The sequence below is a fragment of the Mauremys mutica genome, chromosome 4 (assembly GCF_020497125.1).
Source record: "Mauremys mutica isolate MM-2020 ecotype Southern chromosome 4, ASM2049712v1, whole genome shotgun sequence".
NCBI lineage: Eukaryota > Metazoa > Chordata > Testudines > Geoemydidae > Mauremys > Mauremys mutica.
Genome location: NC_059075.1, coordinates 129877471 through 129905226, shown reverse-complemented (window position 1 = coordinate 129905226; position 27756 = coordinate 129877471). Strand labels below are relative to the sequence as shown.

The following is a 27756-nucleotide window of genomic DNA, read 5'->3' as shown; positions in this document are numbered from 1 at the left end:
AAGAGTCTAATACTGCTAGCTGCTTGTAACACTGACTAGTCCCAGGTTCAAATCCTGCTGATGACCCAAGCAGTGGGGTAATGAAGTAGCTTTGATCCAGCTCTCTAAAGGCAGAAGCCAGTTCCCGTCCTACAGAGTCAGTTTTACATGAAGCCACAGAGGGAGTTCCCCTCTGATGTGACTAATCATTTCTCTTTTTGCTAGGGAAAGAAGAGACTGAACAAAAGCCTCATTCTCAGAGCTTTATTGAATACATAATTTTGGTTGAACGCAATCCTTGTACATGGCATATACAGTAGAAATATTGCAACATAATGTTTCTCCTGCACTGTGGAAAAGATATGTGGAATCCTAGACATCTCTGCTTCAGGAGGAAACAGGGGAAATAAAAGCTGTGATCTTTGCTCAGGTAACACCCTGAAGGGAGGGAATGATGCCAAGTGAATTAGTGAAGTTTTAGGTATAAACCCATAGAATGCTCTGTGTGATCCCAAGTTCTATTATTCCTTGGCCAGTTTTTGCATCTTTCTATTCTGCTCAAGGGATTAGATGGCATCTGAGCCCATGAAAGCAAAGCCGCACCTGAAGCCCCACAATGAGAACTGTACTGGGGAAAGTTTGTTTGCTCATACAGCACTGTAAACTGAGGGCAAAACTGTCCCTGTTATTTTTTAAAACATACAAACATTTTCCAGCAGAGTTTGCAACCCAAACGCTGTAGCATCAACTGTGAAACCAGCATGAAATTGACCTCAATGTTCAAGCTGAGAGAAACACAAAACCGTGGCATAAACAGTGAAAAGCAAGTTGGATTGTTTCTGCGCTCTCGGGTTAATAGGCTAAGGTGCTGTTAGTAACGCAGGAAGAGAAATCTGGGCCAAAGGTTCCAAGTTAGCCAGTGACGCTGGGCATCGGTTTTTAGGAACACCGTAACAGGCAGCTTTGGGCTGGGGTTTCAGATGTGCCAAGTACCCTTTTGAAGTCAGTGGGAGCTGCAGCGGTTCTGAAAGAGATCAGCACCCTGTTGGCCCCCCAGAACCGAGACAATCTGAGTCAGTGGCCACTTTTGAAAGCGTACTAGTTTACTAGATTTAGAACCAGGGTGTAACTTCACATCGCTGCAGTGAAGTCAATGGAGCTGGGCCGATGTACACCACTGAGGAGCTGGCCGGTGATTTATATGGACTGTCCCTCCAATTAGTATTTTTAATACAATACACAATTTAAAAAATATTCTCCTCTCCCTAGTCTGTATCTCTCGCTCATATCAGTCACTGGATCTCTGTCTCCCTCTGTCTCCAGACAAACAATAACCCACCCACAAGCCCCAATCATTTGCCAGCTTTGATTTTTTTACATCTAGGAACGATCGAATAAGGCTTGTTACACTCCTCTGACGTCCCAGTGGCTGGCTGCTTTCAGAGCCTCAGAGCACCCAGGTTTCACAGGTGAGCCTATTACCTACAAAGTGACGCTCCCCAGCTGCGTGGAAAGTTCTCTGCACAAGCGTGTGAGGGCGTCAAGGCCATTTGGCCTACGCTAGGGCTGTTCGCTCCTGAGTCAAGGCCCACGGCTGTCAACAGGAAGATTCCCGATTAGTTTGGTGAGCTTTGGGTCAGGAAACCAGCAAGCAAGTGGGTGTTGGACTAGTTAGAATAAGCAGGAGTTTATTGACAGAAGCACTGGCAGGAAATGGGGGAAGGACCGGGCTGCCTTGATCCACGTTTGAAGGTCAGTCTGGACGAGCCTGGTATTGGCGAAGCGCTCGGCGCTGCAGGGAAGAGGCGGAGGAGCCAATCCTGATGGCTCACTCGGAGTGGATGAGCGCGCCGGCTCCCTGCCCGAAGCCAAACCCCTTGGGCCCAAAGTTCTTAGCGTAGCATCCTGCGGGAGGGGAGAAGCCATGAGTGATGGCGACACAGGGAAGGGAGGGGTGCCAGCCACAGGGGACATAGAGATCAGGGGGGAGATGGTTTTACAGTGTGGGGTCAGTGTTGAAATAGGCTCGTTCCCAGAGTTCAGATCCGGCCCCATCTCTCAGGCAGGTGGAAACAGGGTGAAGAAACAAGCATATGGGGACTGGTTAACACCTTTCATCAGAGGATCTCAAAGCCCTTTACGAACAAGGGCCTTGTCGTTACCCCCAATAGTGAAACTGAGGCACAAAGGGGGGGAACTGACTTGCCCAAGATCACACCGTAATGTCAGTGGCAGAGTTGGGAGCAGAAACCAAGCGTCCTGGCTCCCAGACTGGTTCCCTATCCACTGCAACTCTCCCCCAGCCTGGACATAGTTGCCCTTGTTAGCTGGCTGCCGGGGGAGGGGGTTTAAAGTTCACCCTGGGTCAGAGGTGAAAGTAAGCCGGTACGGTCCGGTCTGGTGTACTGGCAAGAGCCAGTACATCGTGCCGGACTGGACCAGCTTCCGCGGCGGTGATTTAAAGGGCCCAGGGCTCCAGCCGCTGCGAGGAGCCCCGGGCCCTTTAAAGTGCCACCGGAGCTCCAGCAGCTGGGCTCCTGTGGTGATGTAAAGGGCCCAGAGTTCCACGGCAGCTGGACCCCAGGCCCTTTAATTGGCCCCTGAGCCCCGGGACTCCCAGCCGCCTGTGCAGCTGGTAGATCTGGGGTGATTTAAAGGCCCTGGGGCTCCCAGCCACAGCCCGGAACCCCAGGGCCTTTAAATCTTGAAAGGCCCCGCCCTCTTCCATTTGAGGCCACACCCCTGCTCAGGACTCCAGCGTACCGGTAAGTCCTTTAAGTTACTTTCACCCCTGCCCTGGGTTAGTTTCTCACCTCTACTGCTCAATGTGGACAAGAGTTCCCAGCGGAACCCCAGAGATCAGACTCACATGGCGTTCGCTCCCTTCTCCTAGATCCCACCCACACGCCGGCCCTCATCAAGTGACAACCCCCCCCAGAGTCACTGTCAGTGAGCCCTGGGCAGAGCTCACAGGATAATCATCAGGGACGGCAGAGTCTCTGGTTTCGGGCAGAGAGTTTGGTGCAATGAAAGGTGTGCGATTGTCTGCCCCGGAGACCAACCAGAAGGGACACAAACCCAGGATATATGAGGTGATATATATGCAGGATATATGAGGTGACTCAGGGAAGGGGGTTGGGGTGCAGGAGGGATGCGGGATATATGAGGGGGCTCAGGGCAGGGGTTGGGGTGCAGCAGCAGGGCGAGTTCCCCCATACGGAGCTGGGGCCACACACGAGAAGACTCTGCAGCCAGTCACACATGGGCAACCCGGCTGCCGGCTGCAGCACTTTGGGAGCAGCTGCAGAGGAGCCTGGCTTTCCCCCCCCGGGGGGAGGGGCAGGGGGAGGGAAGAGGATGTGGTGGCAACAGCCCCATAGGCAGGAAGGGGAAATGAAGGCACTGATGGCCTTGCCCCCCAGGGGGCCACTAGGGCAGGCAGGGTAGGCACTGCCCACCTCTTTCAAAAGCAGAAGCATTAGGGGTTTTACAGATTCCCATTGAAAGACACTGACATGTTAGGTTCACTTGGCACTTCCAGAGGCCACCAGCCGCCCCCACAAACCTAGACCAGCCTGGCTATGGCCCAGGTAGAGCAGGGTGAGGTAATCTGTAGGTGCTAGATGGGGAGAGATCCAGTGGCTCTGCAGCCCGCGTGGCTGGTGCGGCGTTAACCCACAAGAGGCCAGGCCACTAGAGAGTCTGAGTGCTCGCTGTTCCCATACACCGGGTGCTCCCCGGGTACATCCCTGCCCCTCTGGGGCCATTCGGACAGCACCTCCCTCTGTTCATTTTAGCAGGACCTGCAATTGTCAGCATCTCGTGTGCTGGTTTGGGATCAGCAATGCATTCTCCCCGAAGATGCACCCCTGCAATGCCCCCTCCCCCACCTTGCTCTGGACTCCTCTATCCCTCAGGTCCTGGGGATGCCCAGCTCGCCGGGAAGGGGGGCGCTCACCTTTGCAGTAGATCTCCCCGTCTTTGTCAGCCAGCGTGGTGGATTCCAGGCCTTTGCCGCACTTGGCGCACCGGAAACAGGCCTTGTGCCACGACTGCGGGGAGAGGAGCAGAGAGCAGTCAGAGGGGGCGGGGAGCAGAGCAGGGGGCCGTTCAGGCAGTCACCCACTGGTAGGACACCCAGGGCATGTCAGTTCCCTGGCTCTTCCCGGCAGCACCCCGCCACGGGGAAAGCTGTACAGTGAAAAGTGCCTGTCCCGAGGCTCTGGTCACAATCCCATTCTCCCCAGAAGGGGTTCAGCCATGCTATGGCCCGGGTCAGACCAGTGTGGCTTGATCTCCACTCCATGGGACGGTGAATTTAAGGTGAGTGTGACTCTGTGGTACCCAGGTCCCCCAGTGTCGCTGTTTTTAGCAGCACAGCCCTGGCTTTACCCCTTCGCAGTCCCTGGCTGGTATTCCCAGCATTACATGGAAGGGTTGGCTTTTATCACACTTCCTTCTGTCTGGGCAGGACCCTCAGTGCCCAGCCCCTCCTTAAAGAGGTTTTAAAGCTTCGGAGCACAAGTCCCAAGTCACAGCCAGAATTTCCCTGGGAAACAGCGTCCTGCTCTAGCCTAGCTCACATATTCCATTCCCCACATAACATAGTGCCCCTTGACGGGTTGTCTGCATCAGGGACTGACCCCAGGACCTCAGAGTGGTGACAGAGCCATGCTATGGGCATGGGCTACCCCCGCATCCAGCGGATCAGCTCAGGGAAAACCACCCATTACCCTGGTGAGACGAAACTAACTGGCTCATCAGAAAAGATTCCAGGCAAGTGGGATTTCAGAGGCTGGTCTAACCCGGATCTCAACCAGTCATGCATGAAACCGGTTACAGATAAAACATGCTCCTTTAATCTTGTTTCCAAACTACCAGCCACCCACAGTTTAGAATTTGCTCCTGTAAAGAGTTAACTCTTAAATATTAGGCTGCTGTTGATCAGCACAACTCCTCTGAAGTCAGCCAAGCTGTGGCGACTGGATTCACAGTGCGCACCACCTAAGGATCTGGCGAGAGCCCCTGGCTCCGTATTCTAGAGATGAACGCATCCTAAAGCACTAGAATTAGAACAGGCGCACCAATGAAAGTTACACCCCGTGGGCCTCAGGTTGAGAACCACTGAGCTAAACCCACTTGAAAGCCAGTAGGCCTCCGATGCCTTCCCTCAATTTCATGTGCCCAGGACAGACAAGTTCTCCCACAGTTCACTGGGAGAGACTCAGAGCAGCTCAGCTTGCTGCAGCACGTAGAACCATGGGACATGGTCGCAGTAGTCCTAGCTATGCACATGGGGATCACAGCCCCAGATGACCCAGTAACACGAGTCAGGCTGGACTAGTGGAGGGTGCTGCAGGTCAGGACTGCACAGAGTTCCTGGCGGGCAGGACAGAGTCTAAGACTGGAACAGCAGGAGATGCTACAGATGCATTAGCAGAGCTGTATGTGTTCACAGGGCAAGGCCCGGGGAAAACCCAAAGACAGTCTGGAGACTTCATCACCCTGCCTCATGCAGAGGCCAGCGGTGGAGGAGAGAGAGGAGCCTGAAGACTTAGGAAGCCTGCGGCTGGGTGAACTGGGCTGTGGAAGCCAGATCCAGCCTTCTAGCGCCTAAGGGGAGAATGCCAACATGGCGGTTTCCTTGCAGCAGACTTGTCTTCCAGCCCAGGGCTGTGATGCACATCATTCTCCTCCCAGGGCATGGGGAGGGGGGTAGGAGAAGGGACCAACCATAATCCCCTGGGATCAGGGAGACGGAGAGGGCCTGTGGCTACCCCGTGCGTGCAGCTCTCTGCCACCTGCATGCATCATAAAGACAGAATTTTCAGAAGGGGCCAGCACCATCCATAGGGGCCAGATTCTCAAGAAAGCTCACAGCACGATGGTCGCTAGCTGAGCTCTTAAAAATCCAGCCTCATTTGTGGGTGATGGACATCTGGCCCATGATAGCGTCCGGGCTTGGCCCTGGACCATGAGCCCTAGTTCATGGACCCTTTCAGGGCTCCCAGCCACATGCTGACTCAGGAACCACCACCCTGCAGTCAGCTCCCCCCACGGCACTGCTGTCTTACCTTCCCAGCGCCAATCACCTTCTCAGCAGCATACACGGCCTGCCCGCAGCGGGGGCAGCCATCAGCACCACCCACCTTCTGGGCCAACTTGGAGGCATTGGGGTTGTTGGTGGGCTGGTGGGGCTGGCTCCTGTGGGATTCCAGTTAGGGAGAGTTAGTTACCTGGTCTGCACGACTGGGAAGCAGCAGCAGACAGAGATGGCTGATGAGACAGGGAGGCTCCACATTCAGGGAAGAAAAGAGGTCTCCTCTAGGGCCAGATTGTGAGAAGGGCTCAGCACATGGGTTCCCGTTGTGGGCCGAGCCCTTCGGACGCTCTGGGCATCTGGGAGAGAAGGGTTAGAACATTCCCCGCAGGGGGCACACAGGCTACAGACTCTCCTGCAGGTTTGCTCTATGGGAGATCTGCCTCTATTAGCGAAGCACGGCCCTGCCGGATGAGGGAGAAGGCAGGCTAGAGTCACTGTCGCTCCCATCATGCTGCAGGGAGCCAGCAATTCTGGCTGGAGAAGCTCCTCCCACCCCATGGTTGGCTTCCCAGATGCTATAAGCCACCCTGCTCTGAATGGGGGATGCACACGGGAGCTGCCCCCCTGGGGGTGAAAGTTCAAGACTTCAGCACAACATTTTGTCAAAACCCTTGCTGCTGTTTGACCAGCTCTGCAAGGAGCACCAGGCGAGGGCTGCACTGCCCCCAAAGGTGGGTGTTACAGCATGGCTGCTAGCTTGAGTTGGCTCCTGCCCTAAAACCCAAGTGGAGATGAGGTGCCGGAGTCCTTTACTCAATGGAGCTAGGGGAGTCAACCCTGTACCCTGCACCTGAGATTAACCTTGACTGGCTCTTTGTAGCCAAACCCAGCACCCACCATCAGCACTGGTTCGGTTTCAGCAGCTCTCTTGGTATGGACATGTTATTAGGATGGCAGACCAATGAATTACAAAGTGCACTTACCAAGGGATGCTGCTGCACGGCCGGGGATCACGTGCGCACCAAAGGCTTCGGTAGCCAATGATGGACCAAGGGATTGGGGACTGGGAATTGGTCCTGCTTTGAGCAGGGGGTTGGACTAGATGACCTCCTGAGGTCCCTTCCAACCCTGATTTTCTATGATTCTAAGGGAACGTCTACACTGCAGTATGTGTGCGCGAGTGCAGTGGCAGCTCATGTAGACATACCCACACTAGCTGTATTCTAAGTAGCTCTCTGAAAAGAGCAGTGAGGGTGCAGTGCTGCAGGCATCACTATGGGATGCACAAATGAGTACGTACCCTGGGGGTCAGGCAGCCTTGCACAGCCTGCACGAACGCCCACACCACGACGGCTTCACTTCTATTGTTAGCAAGCTAGCTAGAGTACGGCTAGCGCAGGTCTGGCTACACAAGCAGCACGTCACACCCCTGGCTGCAACGCAGACCTACTTGTAGCCTGAATATCTGGCCAGATCATCTGAAGGACCTTGATTGATCTAGGTGGCGCTCGATCTTCAAGGGGGCTACGTCCCTTTGGGATTTGCCTTGATGATGATGAACTCCATTGAGGTAAGAACTCCAGCGCCTCTGGAATTTTACAGTGAGGCCACCTCAAGATAGCAATGACACTGTAAACGTGCACCTTTGCTTGGCAGTGAAGACACGGCTGAAGGGCTGGTGTACACAAGAAAATGTGTGCGACCCAGCGACGTTGCTCAGGGGGGTGAAAATCCACCCCTCTGATAGATGTAGTTAAGCCAATGTAACCCCCAGTGTAGACAGCACTAAGTCGATAGAAGAACTCTTCCATCAACTGAGCTACTGCCTCTTGGGGAGGTGCATTAACCACAGCAAGGGGAGATCCCCTCCTGTCGCTCATTTGCTGTAGCGACTGTCTACACCGAAGCACTGCAGCTGTGTAGACATATTCCTAAACCAGGCTTTGATTGTATTGGAGTAGAGACCTCCCATTCTTCCTGGTCATTTGAACTACCCAGGAGGGCAAGGGCTACTGATCTCATTAGACTCCTGCTAGGTTAGGTTTTAGCTGCCAGCTTGATTCTGTTCTCAGGGCTGCCTTTGTTAACGGCAGGGGGCATTGTCTCACCAGATGAGTGGCTCGGCTAGACGCCCAGCTGCAGCCAGGCACTAGACTGACCCAGTCAGAGGATCCTGGGGAGAGGCTGGCGTTTACAAGGCTGGGAAGAGCCTGCCAGCCAAACTGCTGACTACTAGGGGTCAGGAGAGTGCAGAACTTTACACGGAAATTGAAAGACATGGTAGAAAGCAGGATTTCTTTAGAACAGGAAATGCTAGCAGAGCTGCTCAGCTCTCTCGGGTCCCCAGTGCCCCTCCCCACTGGGGCCCCCACAGCCCAGCGCTGGGATGGGGGTGCCTCTCTCCAATTCCCTTTTATAGCCACTATTTTTGAAATGAAGGCTCCAACTCACTCTTCTGATTTGATTCCCAGCGACTCTCCCTTGTCGGTGCTCAGGGTCCCTGCTCCCTGCCCATAGCCATAGCCTTTGGGGCCATACTTCTTGCCGTAGCAGGACTTGCAATAGATCTCTTCCCCGTGCACAGCCACGGTGGTGCTGTCCAGGTTCTTTTTACAGACCACTGAAGAGGAACAAGGGGAATGTCACGCTCAGACCTTGGCCAGGAGTTTATAGGTCATCTCTGGCTTCTGGGCAGCCAGAACACACTGGCAAGTCTGAAAGCATCAGGCCTCCCAAGACATATTATGTGTCAGATTAGGTGCCGAGAACAGGACCATTGGTATGAGTTAAAAAACAACCAACCCACCCACCCAGGTAAACGCCAGGAAGTTCAGAGTTAAAAGGTGAAATTGACATTAACCCCAGTGCTGCCAGTGGGCAGAGTGGATGCAATTTGAGAAATGACAAGTTATGAAATCCCTTTACAAAGCTCATCTGCACCATTCTAAGGGTTAATCAGGAATGGTGCAGGCAGAGGAGGGCTGCATAGATGGTCAGTGATCTCAGCCTTTGCGGGATCGGTTCCATGGGATGACGGCAGAAAGTGTGCATGCCCGGAGACAGTCCAGCTCGGTCTGGGCCAACCCCGACTGGAGCATGCTCCTGCCAATCAGGAGACTGGCAGCTTAGAACTAGCCGATGACAGGCAGCACAGACAGCACTCTTGGATGCTTAGACACACTTGACCTCCAAGCCCTAGCGCTGGATCAGATAATCCAAGAGGAATTTGTAGGGGCGGGGAGGAGGCTGGAAGGGGCAGGATCAGAGGTGGGGGCAGGGGTCACAATCCCAGCCGCAGCCTTTTGATGTTTACCTACCTCTGGCTGTAAAGGAACGAAGAGGCTGGAGGAGCCCAGCAAGAGCCAGACACTGGTGTGTGACTGACAGACGCAACCCCCATCCCACACACATGCCTGAAATGTCAGCAGGAAGCCGCTCCCCGTGGCCTGCTTGTCTCCTTGCCAGAAGAAAAATTTCTTGCCCTTAAACAATGTTTCAAGAATGCAAACACAGAGCCGCGCGCTCCCCTCGGAACGCTCTGCAGGCCCAGCGCTTTCCACCTAAATATGGGATCTTAAATCTGCACTTCCCATCCCCATGACTAAATATGGTGCTTTTCCTCCAGGGCAGCTGCTCCCTGGGCGCTCTCTGTGCTTGGAGAGTAGGAGGGGGAAAAGGAAAAGGATAATGTTTGCCATGTAAGGACGGTTATGTCAGGAATTTCTGCGGGTTAGAAGCTTCCTGAGCCCTCTGTAGCAGAGCTAGCTGGGCTGGTATTCGGAGCCCATCTAGCCCAGTGGTTCAGCAAATCCCCACCAGCTGAGCCATCGGGCATTTAAACATTTAATCTACACTTAACACTTGCATGGCTACATCTGTTGGGGGGGAGACACACACCCACAGCCAATATAGCGATGCTGGCAAAAGCCCCAGTGTAGAAGCAGCTATGCTGACAGAAGTGTGCTTCTGTGGGCACAGCCCACGTCCTTTGGGAAGGTGCTGTTCCTACACAGGTAGAAAAACTCCTGTCAGTGTATGCTGCACCCGCACTGGGGGGTACCTGGGCTCTGTAGTTCAGATATAGCCTTACACTGGGGAGAAGCAAACAAAGACCAGGGCTTGTGGGCAGGCCCCATTTCCTGTGCGGGAAAGCAGACACCGGAGTGCACCTGTCGGGTGGGGAGATCCTGTGCCGTTCCCTGGAAACTCCTCCCCTTCCCCTGCCAGCTATGATCTCTGGGGAACTGCATTTCTTGGGATAGCAGGTGCCAGCAGTGGAAAGCAGCTGCACGACCCAAGCCTGCATTTCTCTGAGCACAGGTGACGTCCACCCAGGTGGGAGCTAGCATGTCAGTTGCCACTCCATGTCTGCATCCTTTCCAGTGCTGGTTGGCATGTGGAGACTGCCGTATGGATGGGCTGAGGCTACGACTGCCAGACGGGTGAGGGGGGCCCAGGCATCGGGCATGCCGCAGGCATTTGGTCACCAGAATGGCCAGCAAGCACAAGGCAAAGCAGCATCCTCTGTCCACAGATCCCCAGGTCCTGCAGGGTTCAAAGGCCACACTCCAGCCGCCTGCAAGACCCCACACAAACCCTTCCCTCTTCATTCAAAGACGGTGCAGAGATGTGCCCTCATGGAGTTCCTAGCCCTCAGCACTGCTAGCATGGCTTTGCTGTGGGATGGTACAATCAGGGCTTTAAAATAGTGCATTTAGGCATCTAGGGGGCCTGCGCTAGTGTGGTTTAGGGTTAGTGTTTCATTTAGCAATGTGGGGGCGGAAGTTGCATGGATGTTTCCCCAAAGCACCCCTGCCATTTCAGTCCCTAAATCACCCACGATGCTTTGCAAAAATCCCTTCCCCCAGTCTGGAGAACAGAGAGCTGCTCCCAGCCCAGCAGTAATTAGCCAAATGTCAGCTGGCTGGGTCTGCTCTGCAGTGCCGGGGGCATGTTTACATCGCTGGCAAGAGCAAGCAGGCCAGGGCGTTGCCATGTCAACGGAAAGGCCAGGACCCCACGGGGCGCTGTACTCACGGCACAAGAAGCAGGACTTGTGGAAGCTGTTGCCTTCGCACTGCACCTCCTCGGCGAAGTACACGGCCTTCTGGCACACGCCGCATTTCTTCCCTCCACCCCAGTTCGGCATCCTGTGGAAAACAGACAGGAAAAAACAGATTCACCCCAACGGGACTGAGCAAGGCAGCTGCTGGACGGTGCAATTAGAATCCTGGGAAAGAGCCAGGACACCCCGCAGGTGCCGGGGAAAGATCCTAATGTCACAGGGACATCTCAAAACCCAGGTGTGTAGGCTCCAACCAAGAGCACACGCACTGCACCTAAGTCACGTAATGCACAGATTGGAGCTGCATACGCTGGCACTGCCTGCAAAACCCAGCAATGTTTCCACTTGTGTCCCAGAACTTTCTTGCCTGGAGCTGGAGCATTGCATTCTGGTGCTAATAGTTAGTGCAGGTGCCCCTGGGTATAAGGGAAGAGTGGTGGGATGCATTTGGTACATGGGTCACACACTGGCTGGCAGTCAGTGTTGTCCTCAGCAGCTCTCCAGCCTAGATCCGGCTCTCTCTGCTCCGTGTGGTAATTCAGCTACCCACGAGTGCTAGATGAGGCATGGGAAGGAGGAGATCAGATTCCTGTGTCACAGGGCACGCAACAGAGATTTGCACCCCTACAACGTGGAGAAACGAGACGCCTCTTTGTTGCTTTGCCAGAGGTGCAGGAATTTCCCCATTTCCTTGGACCCCTGAGCCCAAGGAATTTTCGGGGAGAAAAGGAATCTAGATTAACAGCACTGCAGGGTAGGTTAACAGCACTTCTCCTGGGCCCCAGGTCTGTCTAAGGTGCCCCTCACCATAGTATCACCACTGGACATGGGAACTTTTGTACCCTTTGGGCACAGCTGACCCTGCACTGTTCACCAGGCCAGAGAGAACCAGCAACTCCCTGTTATAAAAGGGTAAAGGAATGAGAGCTGGAAAGCGGGGAGGAAGAGAAGAAAATCTGCACAGGCTGAGACAGACCAGGCGAGTCTCACCCCACATTCTGGGCCCTAGTTATCTCCCAGTGGAATGACAAAGCAACAGGCCTGGGGCAACATTCCTCAGGGTCTGGCTGGCTGGAGTGTGGGGGATGAGAGGGCTTCCTGGAGGAGCAGCCTGAAAAGTGTCACTAGAATCGCCTGCTCTCTGAACATCTGTCCTATAGCTGTTGGTGAGGATGAGAGTGGGGAAGGAGATCCCCGATAAAGGCAAGAGACAACATCTGTGACTGTGCCATGTATACCCAGACTCCGCAGTCCTCCCCACCCCCCAACTGCACATGCTATTGGAGTATTAGCCCTGTATTAGCCTTCCACCTGGCCTCCCTGTTCCCGGGAGATTTGGGTTTTTATCTTGGATCCAACACCAGAGAAGAGAATCAAAGAAGCCCAGGATATCTAGAGACATGCCCACAAACTTGACAAATGTCACAAAACATTTAATTGCCTTGTCTAGGCCAGCCCTGAAGTTCTAACTTGGCTGTAAGGGGTGGAAAGCAGGGCTTCCTATGGGGTCTCCTCTTTTCCTGGGAACTCAATGCCAAAAAGGTATCAGAAGGGGACCACCGAGTTGAGGCAGCCCCAAGTTTAAAAAAATGCAGAGTAATCAATCAGGATCAGGCCTTCAGCTAACCCCCAAGGACAGAACAAGACATAGCCATCATGTAAACTGGTTTCTCAATGCATTGCAGGCACCAATACCCTTCCTTAGCCAGCTTCATCCTCTGCCCCTGCCAGCTCTACGGCACTGGGCTGTAGAGCGGTTGGGACAGTGCTTGCTTTGGTGCCGTGCAGCCAGGTAGAGAGATTATTCCAAGGACCATGCACCCCGGTGGGAACACGCACCCTTGTGCTCTTTGGCACAACATCAATGAAAGCAGCAGGGCAAGTTCCCAAGAGATACAGACAGGTTTGCCCAGACACCACACACCAGCCAGAAGAGTTAACTGCCTCCACCAGCTTTAGTACTACAGCTCTGATGAAGAGGACGCACGGTTCAATGGTTGCAGGGGAGGGGGCGAAAGCAGGGGGAATAGCCTGAGTCTGGGGGCCATTCCTTATTCTCTCTCTGACTCCCTATGTAACCAAGGGCAAGTCACAGCCTTCCTGTGCCTCAGGTCCCCTGTCTGTACAATGGGGTAATACCCCTGCCCTGCCTCACAGATGGTTGAGGAGAATAAATGCACTGAAGACAGTGAGACCCTCAGATCCGGCCCCATCACTGCAGTAGAAACACTTTAGACTGAGAGGTGAGGCTGCAAACTCCACCTACCCACACAGTCCCAGGGAGACTGCTCACCCGAGCATTGGCAGCATCAGGCTGTCGTCCTTCTGTCACAGGAGAGGTCGAGATCTTGCGGGAATGAAAGAGCTACATAAAATATTCCACAAAATCCCTGAATTAGGGCTTGTCTACACTTGAAATGCACAAGTGGCATGGCTGCGACGCGGCAGTGTAGATACTCACTACGGTGACAGGAAGGGTCCTCCCATCCCTGTAGTTAATCCACCTCTGACCCATGAAACGGTAGCTAGGCAGCAGCAGAATTCTTCCATCGACTGGAGGTTAGGTTGGCTTTACTACGTCACTTAGGAGAATGGGTTTTTCATACCCCTTAGCAACACAGCTGGGTCAACCTAGCTTTTTAGTTTAGGCCAGGCCTTCCGGTCAGTCACTAATAAAATGAGTTTGGTGATCTTAGCCTAGGTTCAAGTAGGCAGGGATGGCTTTAGGAAGTGTGGGGCCCAATTCGAACAGTTTTGATGGGGCCCCGGCACGGATGACTAAAAAAAAAAAAAAACCACGTAAAAAAACACGTGTACTTGCTCTCAGTCTTCGGCGGTGGGTCCTTCACTCGCTCCAGGTCTTCGGAGGCACTGAAGGACCCGCCGCCGAAGTGCCGCTGAAAACCCGAAGCACTGCTAGGTAAGTAAAAATTAAAAAGGTGCCTCTAACCAGGGAAGGGATTCTCACTGGGCGCAGGGCCCTTTTAGGCGTGGGGCCCAATTTGGGGGAATTGGTGGAATAGGCCTAAAGCTGGCCCTGCAAGTAGGCATGGACTCAGGATGGGGACAGCAGAGAGCTCCAGGTTAGGACTAAGGGCTGGTCTCCACTGAAAAAAAGTTACAGCAGCATAGCTTCATCTCTCAGGGGTGTGAAAAATCCACCCCCCAGAGAGACGGAGTTAAGCCGACCTCACCCCCGGCATAGACAGCGCTAGGTCAGTGGAAGAATTCTTCTGTCAACCTGGCGATCTCGGGAAGGTGGTTAAACACCAGCAATGGGAGAACCCCTCCCATCCGCATAGGTAGCATCGATGCTGAAGCGTTTCAACTGTAGACGTAGCCTGAGGGACAGACCTGAGCCCAGCACCAGGCTAGCAGGGGAGGCTGCATTGGCGGAGCTGTGAAGAGGGCTGACCCAGCGGCTAAGCCTTGCTCTAGCAGTGCTGTGCTAGCAGTTCCTGAGTCACAGCCACACATTCCAATACCAAATATATTTAAGTGGCCTGCATGGGTTGCAGGGATAAAATGCTACCTAAGATGGGGGATTGTGTCAAGGGACCATCTAAGGGTATCTTATGGGCAGGGTGACCCACTTAGTTAAAAGATTAACTCCAGCAGTCTGTAGCTCCTTGCTCCTCCCCAGTGCCCTGCAGGCTGGGGTTTGTGCATTTTCCTTTCTGCTGTGTCTGGCTGCTGCCAAATCCCTCCCTTTCAGCCAGATCATTCTGGTCCAGCGCCCTGGATGGCCTTAAAAGGACTGTTTCTCAGAATCTAATTTCACTTGGCTGGGGTGGGAGGGAGCTCAGTCCTGCTCAGAAAGGGCGGCTCCCTGGAGAACAACAAAGCTGATACCAGCCGTACAGCACCAGGCCAGAGGCAGCCCAGGTACAGACACACTACAATTCCTAGGACAGAGCTCTGGGGAAGGCCACTTCTGTGATTAGAACAGAGCTTATCTGACCCTTACAGTACAATCCTAAGCATTTTCCCACCCCCCTATGTCAGATACCAGCCTCCCCTGTTTCAGAAGGGACAGAGAGACCCATTACCCCTTACCCCTCAGTCCGTCCCCTCTCCCCCACTACTCCTAGGCAAATTCCATCTCTAGTAACCAGCCAACCAAAGGCTACCCTGTAGTTTCAGACAGATACACATATCTGTTGTTCGGTGCTCCAGCGCGTGCTGTGTTCAACCCCAGAGGCAGCTGCAACCAAGTTCAGTACCAAGCTGTCTAGCAGGATTTGCTACAGCCGGCACTGAATCCAACCGATTGTTCCCCTGTGACGAAGTGGGGCTGTTCTTAATGTTTCCTCTGAATACTGTGTGGGTGCCTCAGTTTCTGGCCGACATTCTGTATCCGTGGCAACTAATGGCCCGGGCCCTTCCCCCCTTGCAAGGGGATGCTAAAGGTGTGGGAGAACAAAGAGATCAGGTGACCTCCTGGCCTGGGAAAGAGACAAAGGCCAGAAAGGAGGGGCTGGAGGGGGTTTCAGTTGGGAGCTGGCTGGGGACAGGAAGTAAGGGCAGACGGGGTTGTCTGCCTCACTGGGCCCTAGAATGGACCCGGCTGAGGGGTCCCATTCTCTGTACCTACAAGCTCTGTTTTAGACCGTGTTCCTGTCATCTAATAAACCTCTGTTTTACCGGCTGGCTAAGAGTCATGTTTGACTGCTAAGTGAAGTAGGGGTGCGTGCATGACCCTCTGGCTTCCCCAGGCCTAGATGGACTCACTGTGGGAAGCGCAAGGAGGGGCAGAGGATGCTGAATGCTCCGAGAGACCCAGGAAGGTGAAGCCATGTGAGTTTATTGACCTGAAGACAGTCTGCTCCAAGGGAGAGGAGGCTCCCCAAAGTCCTGACTGGCTTTGTGGGGAGCAGTTCCAGAGCATTGCCCGGGGACTTTGTGACACCCCCTCAGTGGAACAGCTTTTTTCAGGAGCAGTTGTCAGAGAGGGGTTGGGATACGTCCTGTTTGACCCCAGTTATCTGACAGGTTTAATGGTGCAGACGCGGCCTAAGAAAGGTTGCGCATGGTTTGGGGTCTCCTAGCAAGTCTACCACAAGAGATTTCAGCAGTGAACATGGTATAAATAGATTCCCCAATAAACAAAGCAGCCTCAGTTTACCTCACAGAAATATGGGCTTGTGGGACCGTTAGCGGAGAGAGGTCTTCTGATAGATTGAACAATGTCCTCCTCCCCCTCACCACATGCACACTCAGTCCACAACTCACACACGAAAGCTTGAACACTGAGTGGGGAAAACCCAACTGGCAGAGGCTGCAGCAGGGATCAGAAAGCAGCAAGAGCTTTATTCTAAGGGTTCAGTGAAGGTAGGACGGCAGGAGAGTCAAGGAGAGGGACAGGGTGTAGTCAATGAACATAGGAAAGACCAGACCAGATCAGGAGTCTGGCCAGTGTAGTCCAGTGTCCCATCTGACAGTGGCCAGTACCAGATGCTTCAGAGGAAGGTGCAACCCCCTTCCCCCCTGTAGACAGATGTGAGATAATCTGCCCCCCCATTAAGGCATCATCCTAACCCCTACTAATAAATGACTGGATTAAACCATGAGGTTTTTGTAGCCCTTCAGAGTTCATTCACAAGACTCAAAGAGGGATCAAAGATTTATATCCAGAGTTATAACAGTCAATGCTAAATTCTTGACCTCAGTGACATCCTGTGGCAATGTGTGTTTGAAAAGGGTTTTTTTTTTTTGGTGGGTTTTGAGTTTGTCACCTTTCAGTTTCATTGCACGTCCCCTTTGTGTGTTACAAGATGGTGAGGAGACAGGAGAGAAGCTCTCCGATCTATTTTCTTTATTCCACTTCCTCAGCAGATACTTTGATCATGTCCCATTGGCGAGTGGGGAGAGGAGCATTGTTAATGGTAGCAATCAGCTGTCACAGGATTCTGGAGAAGGGAATCTATGCAGTTGTGAGCTATTTGAGGAAGGGAAGTTTGTCAGAATCTAGCATTTTCTGAAAGCTGTGCCGGGCATCTTAGAACATAGTTCTGTGTAAAGCTGCTGAGTTCATCTTATCCCAATCTTCAAATTTCGAATTCCCTAGGTGATGTCTTATTCTAGCTACAGTAAGTATGAAAGCTGCAGATCAACACGGAAAATGGGCATTCAACGTTTAGCGCGTCCCAACAATTCACACATTGATGAAGTTGAAGGAAACAAGCAACCGAATGGACGGAGTGAAAAAAAATAATTCCACTTCTACGTGAGGAGAGCTAACACAGTCCATATTAGTGATAAGATTGAGAGAATTCATGCTCAGAGGGCAGAGAATCTGGTTCTTTGAATTCTCCAAGAACAACTGTGCCACTGAATGAAACACTACCATTGAAGCAGAACATTGATTCACCTGACAATGCTGCAGGAGAGACATTTTCAATGCCATCATCACTGAAATGTAGCTCTTTAGCATTAGCTGAGATCAAATCAGTGATCATGCCGTAAAGACAACTGATATGAAAGGTAGACTGGGACCGGATAAGAAACTGGAACCAGTTGTGCCAACACCCCCTTGAATGCAACCCAAACAGCAATCTAAACAAGTGATTCAAGCACTTAGCCACAGATTAAATTGGTCAGGAGGAGTGTGACACTCTGTACCTCAAAGTAGTGCCTTGGAACCCCTATATTCACCACTATCATACGATTATGATGTGTTTTGTACAAAGTTTGCCTTGTGAGGTATCATTTAAGAAGTCTTGATCTGTTGAACCTTAATATCCTGTATAAGTAGGAGCATTGCCAGCAGATCAAGGGACGTGATCATTCCTCTCTATTCGGCATTGGTGAGCAGGGGCGGCTCTAGTAATTTCACCGCCCCAAGCACGGCGGCACGCCGCGGGGGGTGCTCTGGCGGTTGCCGGTCCCGCGGCTCCAGTGGACCTCCTGCAGACGTGCCTGTGGAGGGTCCGCTGCTCCCGCGGCTCCGGTGGAGCATCCTGCGGGAGGTCCACCGGAGCCATGGGACCAGCGGACCCTCCGCAGGCACGCCTGCGGGAGGTCAACTGGAGCCGCCTGCCGCCCTCCCGGAGACAGGCAGAGCGCCCCTAGCGGCATGCTGCCCCAAGCGCGCGCTTGGCACGCTGGGGTCTGGAGCTGGCCCTGTTGGTGAGGCCTCATCTGGAGTACTGTGTCCAGTTTTGGGCTCCACACTACAAGAAGGATGTGGAAAAATTGGAAAGAGTCCAGCGCAGGGCAACAAACATGATTAGGGGGCTGGGGCACCTGACTTATGAGGAGAGGCTGAGAGAACTGGGATTGTTTAGTCTGCAGAAGAGAAGAATGACGGGGGATTTGATAGCTGCTTTCAACTATCTGAAAAGGGGTTCTAAAGAGGATGGATCTAGACTGTTCTCAGTGGTACCAGATGACAGAACAAGGAGTAATGGTCTCAAGTTGCAGTGGGGGAGGTTTAGGTTGGATATTAGGAAAAACTTTTTCACTAGGAGGGTGTTGAAGCACTGGAATGGGTTACCTAGGGAAGTGGTGGAATCTCCTTCCTTAGAGATTTTTTAAGGTCAGGCTTGACAAAGCCCTGGCTGGGATGATTTAGTTGGGTTTGGTCCTGCTTTGAGCAGAAGGTTGGACTAGATGACCTCCTGAGGTCCCTTCCAACCCTGAGATTCTATGATTCTATGATTCCCACAAGGGGGAAATGCATTCCTTCTGAACATTGTTTATATTGCATCTGAAAAGAAAACTGGGGAATATTCTGCCCAGGTCTTTGCATTTGTCCAGTGAAAATATAACTATAGATGAGAACTTCAGGTGCATGCATCCCAGACTTTGACACGTGGGTGTGCAGTGCATCATCAGAACCTCGGTGAGCAATTGACACCTAGCAAATCTACAACACATGGTAGCTGTTAAAAGCTGCCAGCCAGCAGCCTCATGTTTAGTTTAACTGAAAGAGGAAAATTGATGCACCTGTTTCCCACTTGGTTGCATTCTTAGGAAGACTGTAGCTCTGGTCCTCCACTGATGGCAGTTAGCGTAGCCTCATTAGTTTCAATTGACACTAGCTGAGGATCTGTCTGCGTCCACATTTGCATCCAGCTACTCCTGCAAGTATGATGAAATCTGCGCAGGACACCAGGGGTCTGATCAAAGTGCAGCATGAATTTTACATAAGAAGGGACTCTACAGAGAGGAACTAAACTTTCAGTGGTTTTCGTTGGAACTGGCAGATTTCAGGCTGACACTGTCACAGGCTCAGTGGATGAAGTCTGGCTTCCAAGTTAACAAAAGTTTGTAACCACACAAGGCCAACACTGGAAAACAATCCAGAGACACGATGGAAGCTTTCCAATATTTAAACAAAGGCAAAGGTCAAAGACTGGGCCTAGGATAGAAAGAGGCTGAAATATGAAGAGCGCTTACTTAATGAGCAGCTATTCAATGTTTTATTTTCTCCTTATTGTTCGTGTGTGGCCCATGCTTTATGCCCTGCACACTAGCCAAACGCTGCTCTGAAGGCACAATTATTAATTTCCTCATGGCCTTTCCTACGATAGTATCTGAGTGACTCACAAACTTATTTATTTTCATAGCATCCCTGTGAGATGAGGGAGCATTATCCTCACTTTACAGATGGAAAACAGAGGCACAGACAGATTATGGTCAAAAGTATCCACTAAATCTGGATGCCCAATCAGAGATGCCTAGGACCTGATTTTTCAGAGTGCTTAGCATTATACAGCACTGATATGTTCAAATCCCAGCTCCCAGTGATTCAATCACAGCTGTAAGTGCTCAGCACTTCTGCAAATCAGACCCCAGGATATCAAGCCAGGCACCCAGAAAATGAGGGATGCACATGTTAGTGATCACCTGTGAAAAGTTGGGTTTAAGCGACTAGACTAGCATAAGGCCAACAGACCCCAGTTGTAGGTGGGCAAATGTAACGATGCGGTTCTGGTGGGACCCAACTGAGAGTGCCAGTTCAGGACAAATTACTTAAAACAGGGCAGTTACAGCCTAAGGCTGGGGTTTTTCCAGCTCTAAGGCAAACCAAACCAGCCAGCCAAAGAAGACTTTGGTCTCACCCCACTGGCTAACCCCAAGTCACACAAGCAATTCCCTTAGACACTCCAGTTTCCCAGTATCACCATCAGTGCCACTCATTATGGGGACAAATGGTTATGAAAACCAATACCCCAATAAAGAAAAAAAAGGGTTCTTTCGATCCCAAAGAATCAAGCCCCAGAACCAGACCCAGGTCAATATACAAATCAGATCTTACCCACAAATCACCCTGTTGCCAATCCTTTAGAATCTAAAATCTAAAGGTTTATTCATAAAAGGAAAAAGATATAGATGAGAGTTAGAATTGGTTAAGTGGAATCAATTACATACAGTAATGGCAAAGTTCTTGGTTCAGGCTTGTAGCAGTGACAGAATAAACTGCAGGTTCAAATCAAATTTCGAGTACATCCCCAGCTGGGATGGGTCATTCAATCCTTTGTGTAGAGCTTCCATTTGTAGCAAAGTCCCTCCAGATGTATGAAGCAGGATTGAAGACAAAATGGAGATGAGGCATCAGCCTTTTATAGTCTTTTCCATGTGTAAGAACCTCTTTGTTCTTACTATGGAAAATTACAGCAAAATGGAGTCTGGAGTCACATGGGCAAGTTCCTGCATACTTTGCTAAGTTACAAGGCATATCTGCCTTCTCTCAATGGGTAAACTGTATAGCTGATGGTCCTTAATGGGCCATCAAGCAGGCTAGGCAGAGCTAACACCAACTTGTCTGGGATGTCACCCAGAAGCATAGCACAAGACCGTATAGAGCCAATATTCATAACTTCAACTACAAAAATGATACACCCATATAGACACCAAAAAGAACAGAAGTACTTGTGGCACTTTAGAGACTAACACATTTATTTCAGCATAAGCTGTCATGGGCTACAGCTCACTTCTTCAGATGCAACTGAATATCTTTTTGCAAATACAGACTAACACGGCTGCTACTCTGAAACCTGCCATATAGACACCATAATTATAACCAGCAAACCATAACCTTGTCTTAGACACCTTATGTGACCCCCCCAGTTTTCTTTTCAGATGCAATATAAATAGTGTTCAGAAGGAATGCATTTCCCCCTTGTGGGAATCATAGAATCTCAAGGTTGGAAGGGGCCTCAGGAGGTCATCTAGTCCAATCCCCTGCTCAAAGCAGGACCAATCCCCACCTAAATCATCCCAGCCAGGGCTTTGTCAAGCCTGACCTTAAAAACCTCTAAAGTGGTTCAACACTTTTCTAGTGTGGCTACAGTTATACTGGTATAAATGTGCTTCTACGAGTATAGCTTGTTTCCCTTCTCACATGGGAGTAAGCCATACCCGTATAAGGCACTTTTACACTGGTATAACTGCAGTTACCCTACGGGGTTGTACTGCTTTACTTATCCCAGTACAGTTGAACCAATCTGAAAACACCAGTTTTACAAGCTCTCCCTGGAGTTTCACTTGTAAAAGTTTCATGGGTTTTTCCACCTTTCAGACACAAACCACGGCAGGTCTAATCAGTCTGTGGGGGAATCCCACCACTAGGCTGAGGGGTGTGAAAATCTGAGCATTACTTCTCTGAAGAGAAACAGGTCATCCTGACCTGTTACCCCACCACACTCACTGCTCTTCTCCCTCAGGAGACCAACAGTTGCTTGACCTTGCTCGGTGCCTGCTCTGGGTGATTTTGAAACAAGTCTACAGTGGCCAGGATCAGGGTAGGTGACACAGGGCCAGATTTTCAACAGAGTTCGGTGTGCTGGGTGCTGAGCACCTGGCCCCAATCAGTGGCTCTGAGCACTTGGAAATCTGGCCCCATGCTCTTTAACAAGTCTGGCCCCACATGGCTTGGGCCAGATCTTTAGAACATGCATGAGGTCTGTGTAGCTCCATCCCATTTCCCCTCCCTCAGGCTACACACAGCTGCAGATAAGAATCCGGCCTCATTAGCACCTCTGAAGATCACCAAGGTGTCACTGCAGAAAGCAGCTCCCCGGGAGCCTCTCCACCTCCAGTGTCAGAATATTCACAGATGTTCTGTCCATCCTCTACACTACATAATGGGTGAGCATGATTTAGACAGCAATTGCCTTGGATTTAGAGATGAGGGGACAGCTACTGGGGAAAAAAGGTTAGACACCAATTAATTTTGGCCATACTAAAAGGTTATTTAGCAGAGGAGAAGGGCAGGTTTAATGCACTTGGATTGCTGTAGAGCATTGAACAGTGTGGCATAAAATTCCACCTGTAAAGTTAATTCACACTTATTTGTCCAGGAGCAGGGCTGCCCAGGGGGGCAGGGGGGCAAGTGGGGCAATTTGCCCCAGGCCCAACAGGGGCCCCCATGAGAATATAGTATTCTATATTATTGCAACTTTTTTTTATGGAAGGGGCCTCAAAAATTGCTGTGCCCCTGAAGCCTCTGGGCGGCCCTGTCCAGGAGAACTCTCACGTGGCCTTGAAACTAGTGACAGAGTCTGGAACTGCGGGAGAGGGATCTAGAGAGGGACCACAGGGACTGGGGTCTGATTTAAAGTCTTCCTGATTACTGGAAGTAAACAGCACGCTAACGAGATTTGCAGAGGATAAGTAATTGGCAGGAGATGCAACTCCAAGGGGCCTGGAGAGGTTAGACATCTGGGCAGGAAAGAAAAGGAGAATCTCTTTGCAAAGATATATCCAATCCACTGAGGAAAGCCACATGGACAGATTTCTGAGGCCTTACCACCTACCACTGGGACCAGCTTTTCAGGGTTCTTTGCACCCAGTGTTCTGAGTTCTTTTGGCAGTTTAGCCAGGAGAGCCCAACTCTCTCCTACCATATGTCACTTCCATCTGTACAGATCGAGTGTGAAGTGGGTGTAGCACACTGTCACTCTGATTTGGTAGCAATTTACATCAGTTGTGTACCAGTGTAAGTGACTGCACAAGGAACAGGTCAGCTGGGAATTAGCCCCCATGGAAGGAAGACATTTGCTAAAGTGGAGGTTCCAAAAGAGACCTGAGGCCAACCCTCACTCACCTGGTGCAAATCAGGAGTAACCTCATTAAGTTAGCAGAGATACATGCACATCAGACCCGTGTGAGAGAAAAGAGAATCAGGTCTCAAGCCTCGTGGCATGATGACCAATGCAATCTGGGACCAAATCAGTGTAGCCGAAGAGAGCAGCACTTACTGTGTGAGGCCTTTCTGTGGGTTTTGGCTCGGAGCAAGGGAGTCAGTACAGGATGAGTTATAAATGGGATGAGTTAGGGTCCATGGAAGTGAGAGACTAACAGCAGCCCGTGGCTAGCGCAGGATCCGCACACAGAGCTTGCCAGTGCACCCCGACCTGACCTTCCGAGTGGAGAGCTTCCCCGAACCCAGGCAGACCCAGTCATGCCATATTCTTGAGTGGCTTTGAGACAGGCAGAGAATTTCCACTAGAGACCGGGCCAAGCCCTCTGCTGCTACCAGGGGAGACAAGCCCATGTCCCTGAGCCTGCTCCGCTACAGAAGGCAAAGAGCCGGCCACCTAAACACCAGACCACTGTGCTCTAGACAGGTTACCATACATGGCCATTCATTAGTGCGAAAGGGCAGTGAAATTCCTGAGGAATGAGGTATTGCAGCCACAGAGATCGCAAGGATCCCCAGGCATTCCACAAGAGGACTGCTGGCTGCAAGTTTTCCATCCAAATCCAGTTTGGGTGGAAAAACTGGAGTATCTACTAAGTGAACAGTTTGATGGGAAGTGTGTGCTCTCCATGGAAAATCCAGGCTGGGGGTTGGGGGGGGGGGCAGAATCAAGAAAGAAGCTATTTGTTTTTCAGCAAAAAGTCAGGTTTTCCTGCAGGGAATTTCCCCTGATCCCTCATTTTCTGACCAGCCCTATTTAATGCAAGTAATTTAGCCCATACCAGGTACCTTTTGAGAACAGAGTCAGATCCTAGGCTCTATGGGCTGCTTTGCCCTCCCCAGGAGACGGAATCCTGAAGCAGCCCTCCCCAGTTCTAAGGCAGTATTCGGTACAGATGCTCTGAGTTGCACTGGGGTTCTGGCTGGGAGAGGCACAAAACCCCATAGAAGAACCCCCACCCTCCCAAGTAGGAAGACAAGCCACACATCCAGTTCATACCAAGCCTCTGTAACAGCATGCCCAGAGGGCAGAGGGAGGAGTATCTTGGCACTACCTTTGCCAAGCTCTGAGCAGCTGCAGGCCCCAGGCTATTCATGGGAAGGTGGATCCCACAAGCCAGACCTTGCAGCCACCAGGAATGGGAGAGAGAAGCCAAGACACACCCTCCCCAAAGCTCTGCGCGGGGGGAAGAGGTGTCCATGCATCAGATATCTAGTAGCCAAAGACACACAGGATGGTGCCAGGGACAGCACCTAGTAGCAACTCAACACCTTCCCTCTCCCTGGTATCCCAGTGCTGACTTTTCTCATCAAGGTGTTGGCTCACTGGCCCTTGACCCTCATGTTTTGAGCTGACCTCCAGCAAATAGGTTTACACCAGATAGTAAGTGTCTGGTGTACCTTGCCCAGGAGGGCCATCCCTAGGGGGGTGAGGGACCCGGGGTGGAAGTGACGGATTCGTCTCTTCCGGGACCGACCACACTAGCCAATCGCACCAGCCCGCGGGGCCCCCCAAAGTGCGGGGCCTGGAGCGGTTGCTCCGATTCGCCCTACCCAAGGGATGGCTCTGTTGCCCAGCTCTGGTTAACACCCCCTCCTACAATCTCTGCTCTTAATTTGTGCAAACAACGCCTATCTGGATTTCTTGCTTTAACACCAGGCCGAAGCTCATTTATTTGGGCCACATCCTCAGCTGTATAAATTAGTGCAACTCTAGTTATTTCGGGGAAGCGACCGGTACACTGATTTACACCAACTGAGGATGTAGCCCTTGAAGTTTACAGGAGTGCAACCTTTACCCAGACCAAAATGGGAAGTTAGAGCAGGGCAGTTAGGAGACAGGACTCCTGAGATCCATGCCAAGCCCTGCCACTGATCTTAGGCAAGTCCCCGCTGCTCAGAGCTTCAGTTCCCCTCCCCGACAACCATCTGCAAAATGGAAACACAAATTCTTACCTACCTCCGAGTGGATTCTAACTAGTGATAGCAAAATGCTTTGAGAGCCCCAAATGAAGGGCACTAGGAAAGTTCTCTTTGCTGCTTTAGGGAAACACAATTTTAAACTCCAGGAGCTATAGGCTGGGTTTCCCCATTAGATATAATCACATACACAACCTCCCTTCCGGGGTACAGAGCACACATACATTTCCGCTTCCCTTGTGGCAGGAAATTCACTGAGCAGGATGATGTCAGCCTGCTTTTCTTGTTTAAATGTTCAGAGATTCCTAGGTTTCTAGGCCAGAAGGGACCATTGTGATCATCTCATCTGACCTCCTGGGTAACACAGGCCGGAGAACAGCCCCACAGTAATTCCTAGAGCTGATCTTTTAGAAAAACCTCCAGCCTTGATTTAAAAATTGTCAGTGATGAAGAATCCATCACAACCCTGGGTAATGTGTTCCAAGAGTTAAGGACTCTCACCGTTAAAAACGTACACCTTGTGTCCGGTCTTATTTCCCCCCCAGGCCTCACACATTTTCCCTAAAATATTTCAGAAAACATGGCTGTAGGATTCCCCACAGTCACAGAGATCAGAACTTGGGCCCACGCCTTTATCCACCAGAGTGGGTGCCACTTATGCTCAAAGAAGCAAAGGGTCTAAGCACTGGCAAGAGGTGGTGTGAAGACCAAGCTCATTTCCAGACTTTGGTCACAGGTGAAACGAGTTGGGGAGGTCTCAGTAAACATTCACTGTGGACTCTGCATCAAAACCCCATCACATGATACAGCCCAGGTCTGGAAGAACAGGTGATCTGGGGGAAGGGAGCGAGGGGTCAGCATTGTGGGGCACTGACAGGGCTGCAAGAAGATGTGGGACTACTGCCATTGCAGGTCAGGCTTGAGGGCCACTGGCAGAGCTAACAGGGATGCAAGACTGAAATAGCAGGAGGTGCTAGAACTCAGGACTGAGGAGCATTCATAGAGCTATATGCGTGCAGATGAAGCCTGCACCGGACAAGACCCCACCACATGCAGCTCCAGCCAGCATCATGAACCCTTCATTTCCAAGGGTACTACACTCACCAAGAAGTATAGCATGATGGCTACTCCATCCTCATCCAAGCGTCTCTCAGTGTCACAGCACTACCACTCTGTTCAGAGGGTTCCTGCCATGCCATGGGTGCAATGGAGGCAGCCTGGAAGCTCAGACAGGTAGATTGCAATCGCCAAGCCTAAACGCAGCCCAGGACATTGCCTGGCACTTGCGGTGGCATGGGCCAGCCCCTCTCCTGCTATGGAAATCAGGGCACAGGACTGACATGCTGCCTCAGCACGTGTGGGGGAGTCTTTGCATACACAGCTGGTGGGAGGGGTGATGGGATTCCATTGTAACAAGCTGATGTTACGGCTGAGAAGCATGCAGCTTTACATTACATGACTGAACAACTCCTCTCAACAGTGGCAAGATCCTACCTGCCTGCCAGAGCCAGGAACAGGGAGATCTGGGGAGGAGATTGAGGATGTACAACGTCACAGCCTTAAAATACAATTGATTAGCAGAGCTTCTGAGGCAGCTCTGTGTAGCTGTAGCCCTGACAGAGATGATACTTGATAGCACAGGTTACAATCCAAAGGAACCTTCAAAAACCTGGACCTGAAAAGTCAGCCTGGAGATTTGCAACCTGAACCCAGAGGAAACTCTCTTAGCTGGTCCCCAGCTCTGAACCTCTATTCCAAACACCCCAGCTTTGGAGAGTGGGAGGTGTCTACAACCCCAGCATTGGGCAGCTCATCCCAGGGCTGGTCCGGCAGCAGCAGAGCCCTGCACTGGGATGACTCCCCTAAAGGTTTTGGGGAGTGGGGAGGCAGAAGGGAGCAGCCCTGAAACCCTGCTCTGAATTCGGCACCTCCGAGCCAGCTTTATTTGCAGTCGCTCCGAACTCAGTGCCAGGGGTGCGGCTGGCTCCGTAGCTGGGAGCAGTTCAAAGCTGCCCTGCTCTGGAGAACAGCCCCGTTTGATGACCGGGGACCAAGACAGCACAGGGACTCCGAGCTATACCGGACCCGCTGCCCCTTAGCACATCCCCGGGCAGCACAGCCCCCGCGTAATAACAGAGCCAGGGCTCTGCCCCCCTCCCCCAGCTGCCCAGAGCAAGAGGAAACCGGCCAGATCCTTTCTGACTCAGGCACTTGGCTTTCATGCTAATATGGTCCGGAGTGCGGCTCCTTTGACGCGCGCTCCGGGGCCTGGCGGGGGAAAGCCCCGGGGCACAGCAGGTCTGGGTCTGGCCGGACAGGGAGCTGCAGTCACGATGCGCCGCGTGGGGCTGGGGGCGCTGCAGCAGGAGCCCATGGAGGGTCCGGCCGGCCTGGGGTAGAGTCCGGGTCCCCTCGCCGCCCGGCCGTGGGAGCAGCTGCCCCGAAGGCACGTACCTGCTGCTGGGCTGGGCTCTCCTTAGCTCTGCGCTCGGCGCTGCGCTCCCGGGCTGGGCTCCGCTGGGGGCTGGGTTTTGTTCTCCCCGGGAGAAGGCGTGTCCCGAGGCACACCCCCCACCCCCACTGCAGGCCCGGGGGCCGGGC

At 52.1% G+C, this 27756-nt stretch overlaps 2 protein-coding genes across 3 annotated transcripts in view; one reads left to right on the top strand and one right to left on the bottom strand.

Annotated features, from left to right (window-relative positions):
- The window catches only part of LOC123369342 (maestro heat-like repeat-containing protein family member 7), a 1253347-nt gene that overhangs the window by 752516 nt on the left and 473075 nt on the right, over nt 1-27756 (top strand). The window lies entirely within an intron of this gene.
- Nucleotides 230-27756, bottom strand: CSRP1 (cysteine and glycine rich protein 1). The gene is made up of 6 exons (XM_045014882.1): nt 27610-27756; nt 11060-11172; nt 8474-8642; nt 6054-6183; nt 3938-4031; nt 230-1884 (listed from the first exon to the last, which is right to left on the bottom strand). Exons 2-6 carry the CDS (start codon nt 11169-11171, stop codon nt 1808-1810), a joined length of 582 nt encoding a protein of 193 aa, XP_044870817.1. The 5' UTR covers nt 11172; nt 27610-27756; the 3' UTR covers nt 230-1807.

Excerpts from the sequence above, each read along its gene's own strand:
- CSRP1 (XM_045014882.1), bottom strand. The coding sequence starts at position 11,171 with ATGCCGAACTGGGGTGGAGGGAAGAAATGCGGCGTGTGCCAGAAGGCC. Across the intron at positions 4,032-6,053 it reads AGGTGATTGGCGCTGGGAAG|TCGTGGCACAAGGCCTGTTT; the intron begins GTAAGACAGCAG and ends CTCTCCCCGCAG. Across the intron at positions 1,885-3,937 it reads CGGGGAGATCTACTGCAAAG|GATGCTACGCTAAGAACTTT; the intron begins GTGAGCGCCCCC and ends CCCCTCCCGCAG.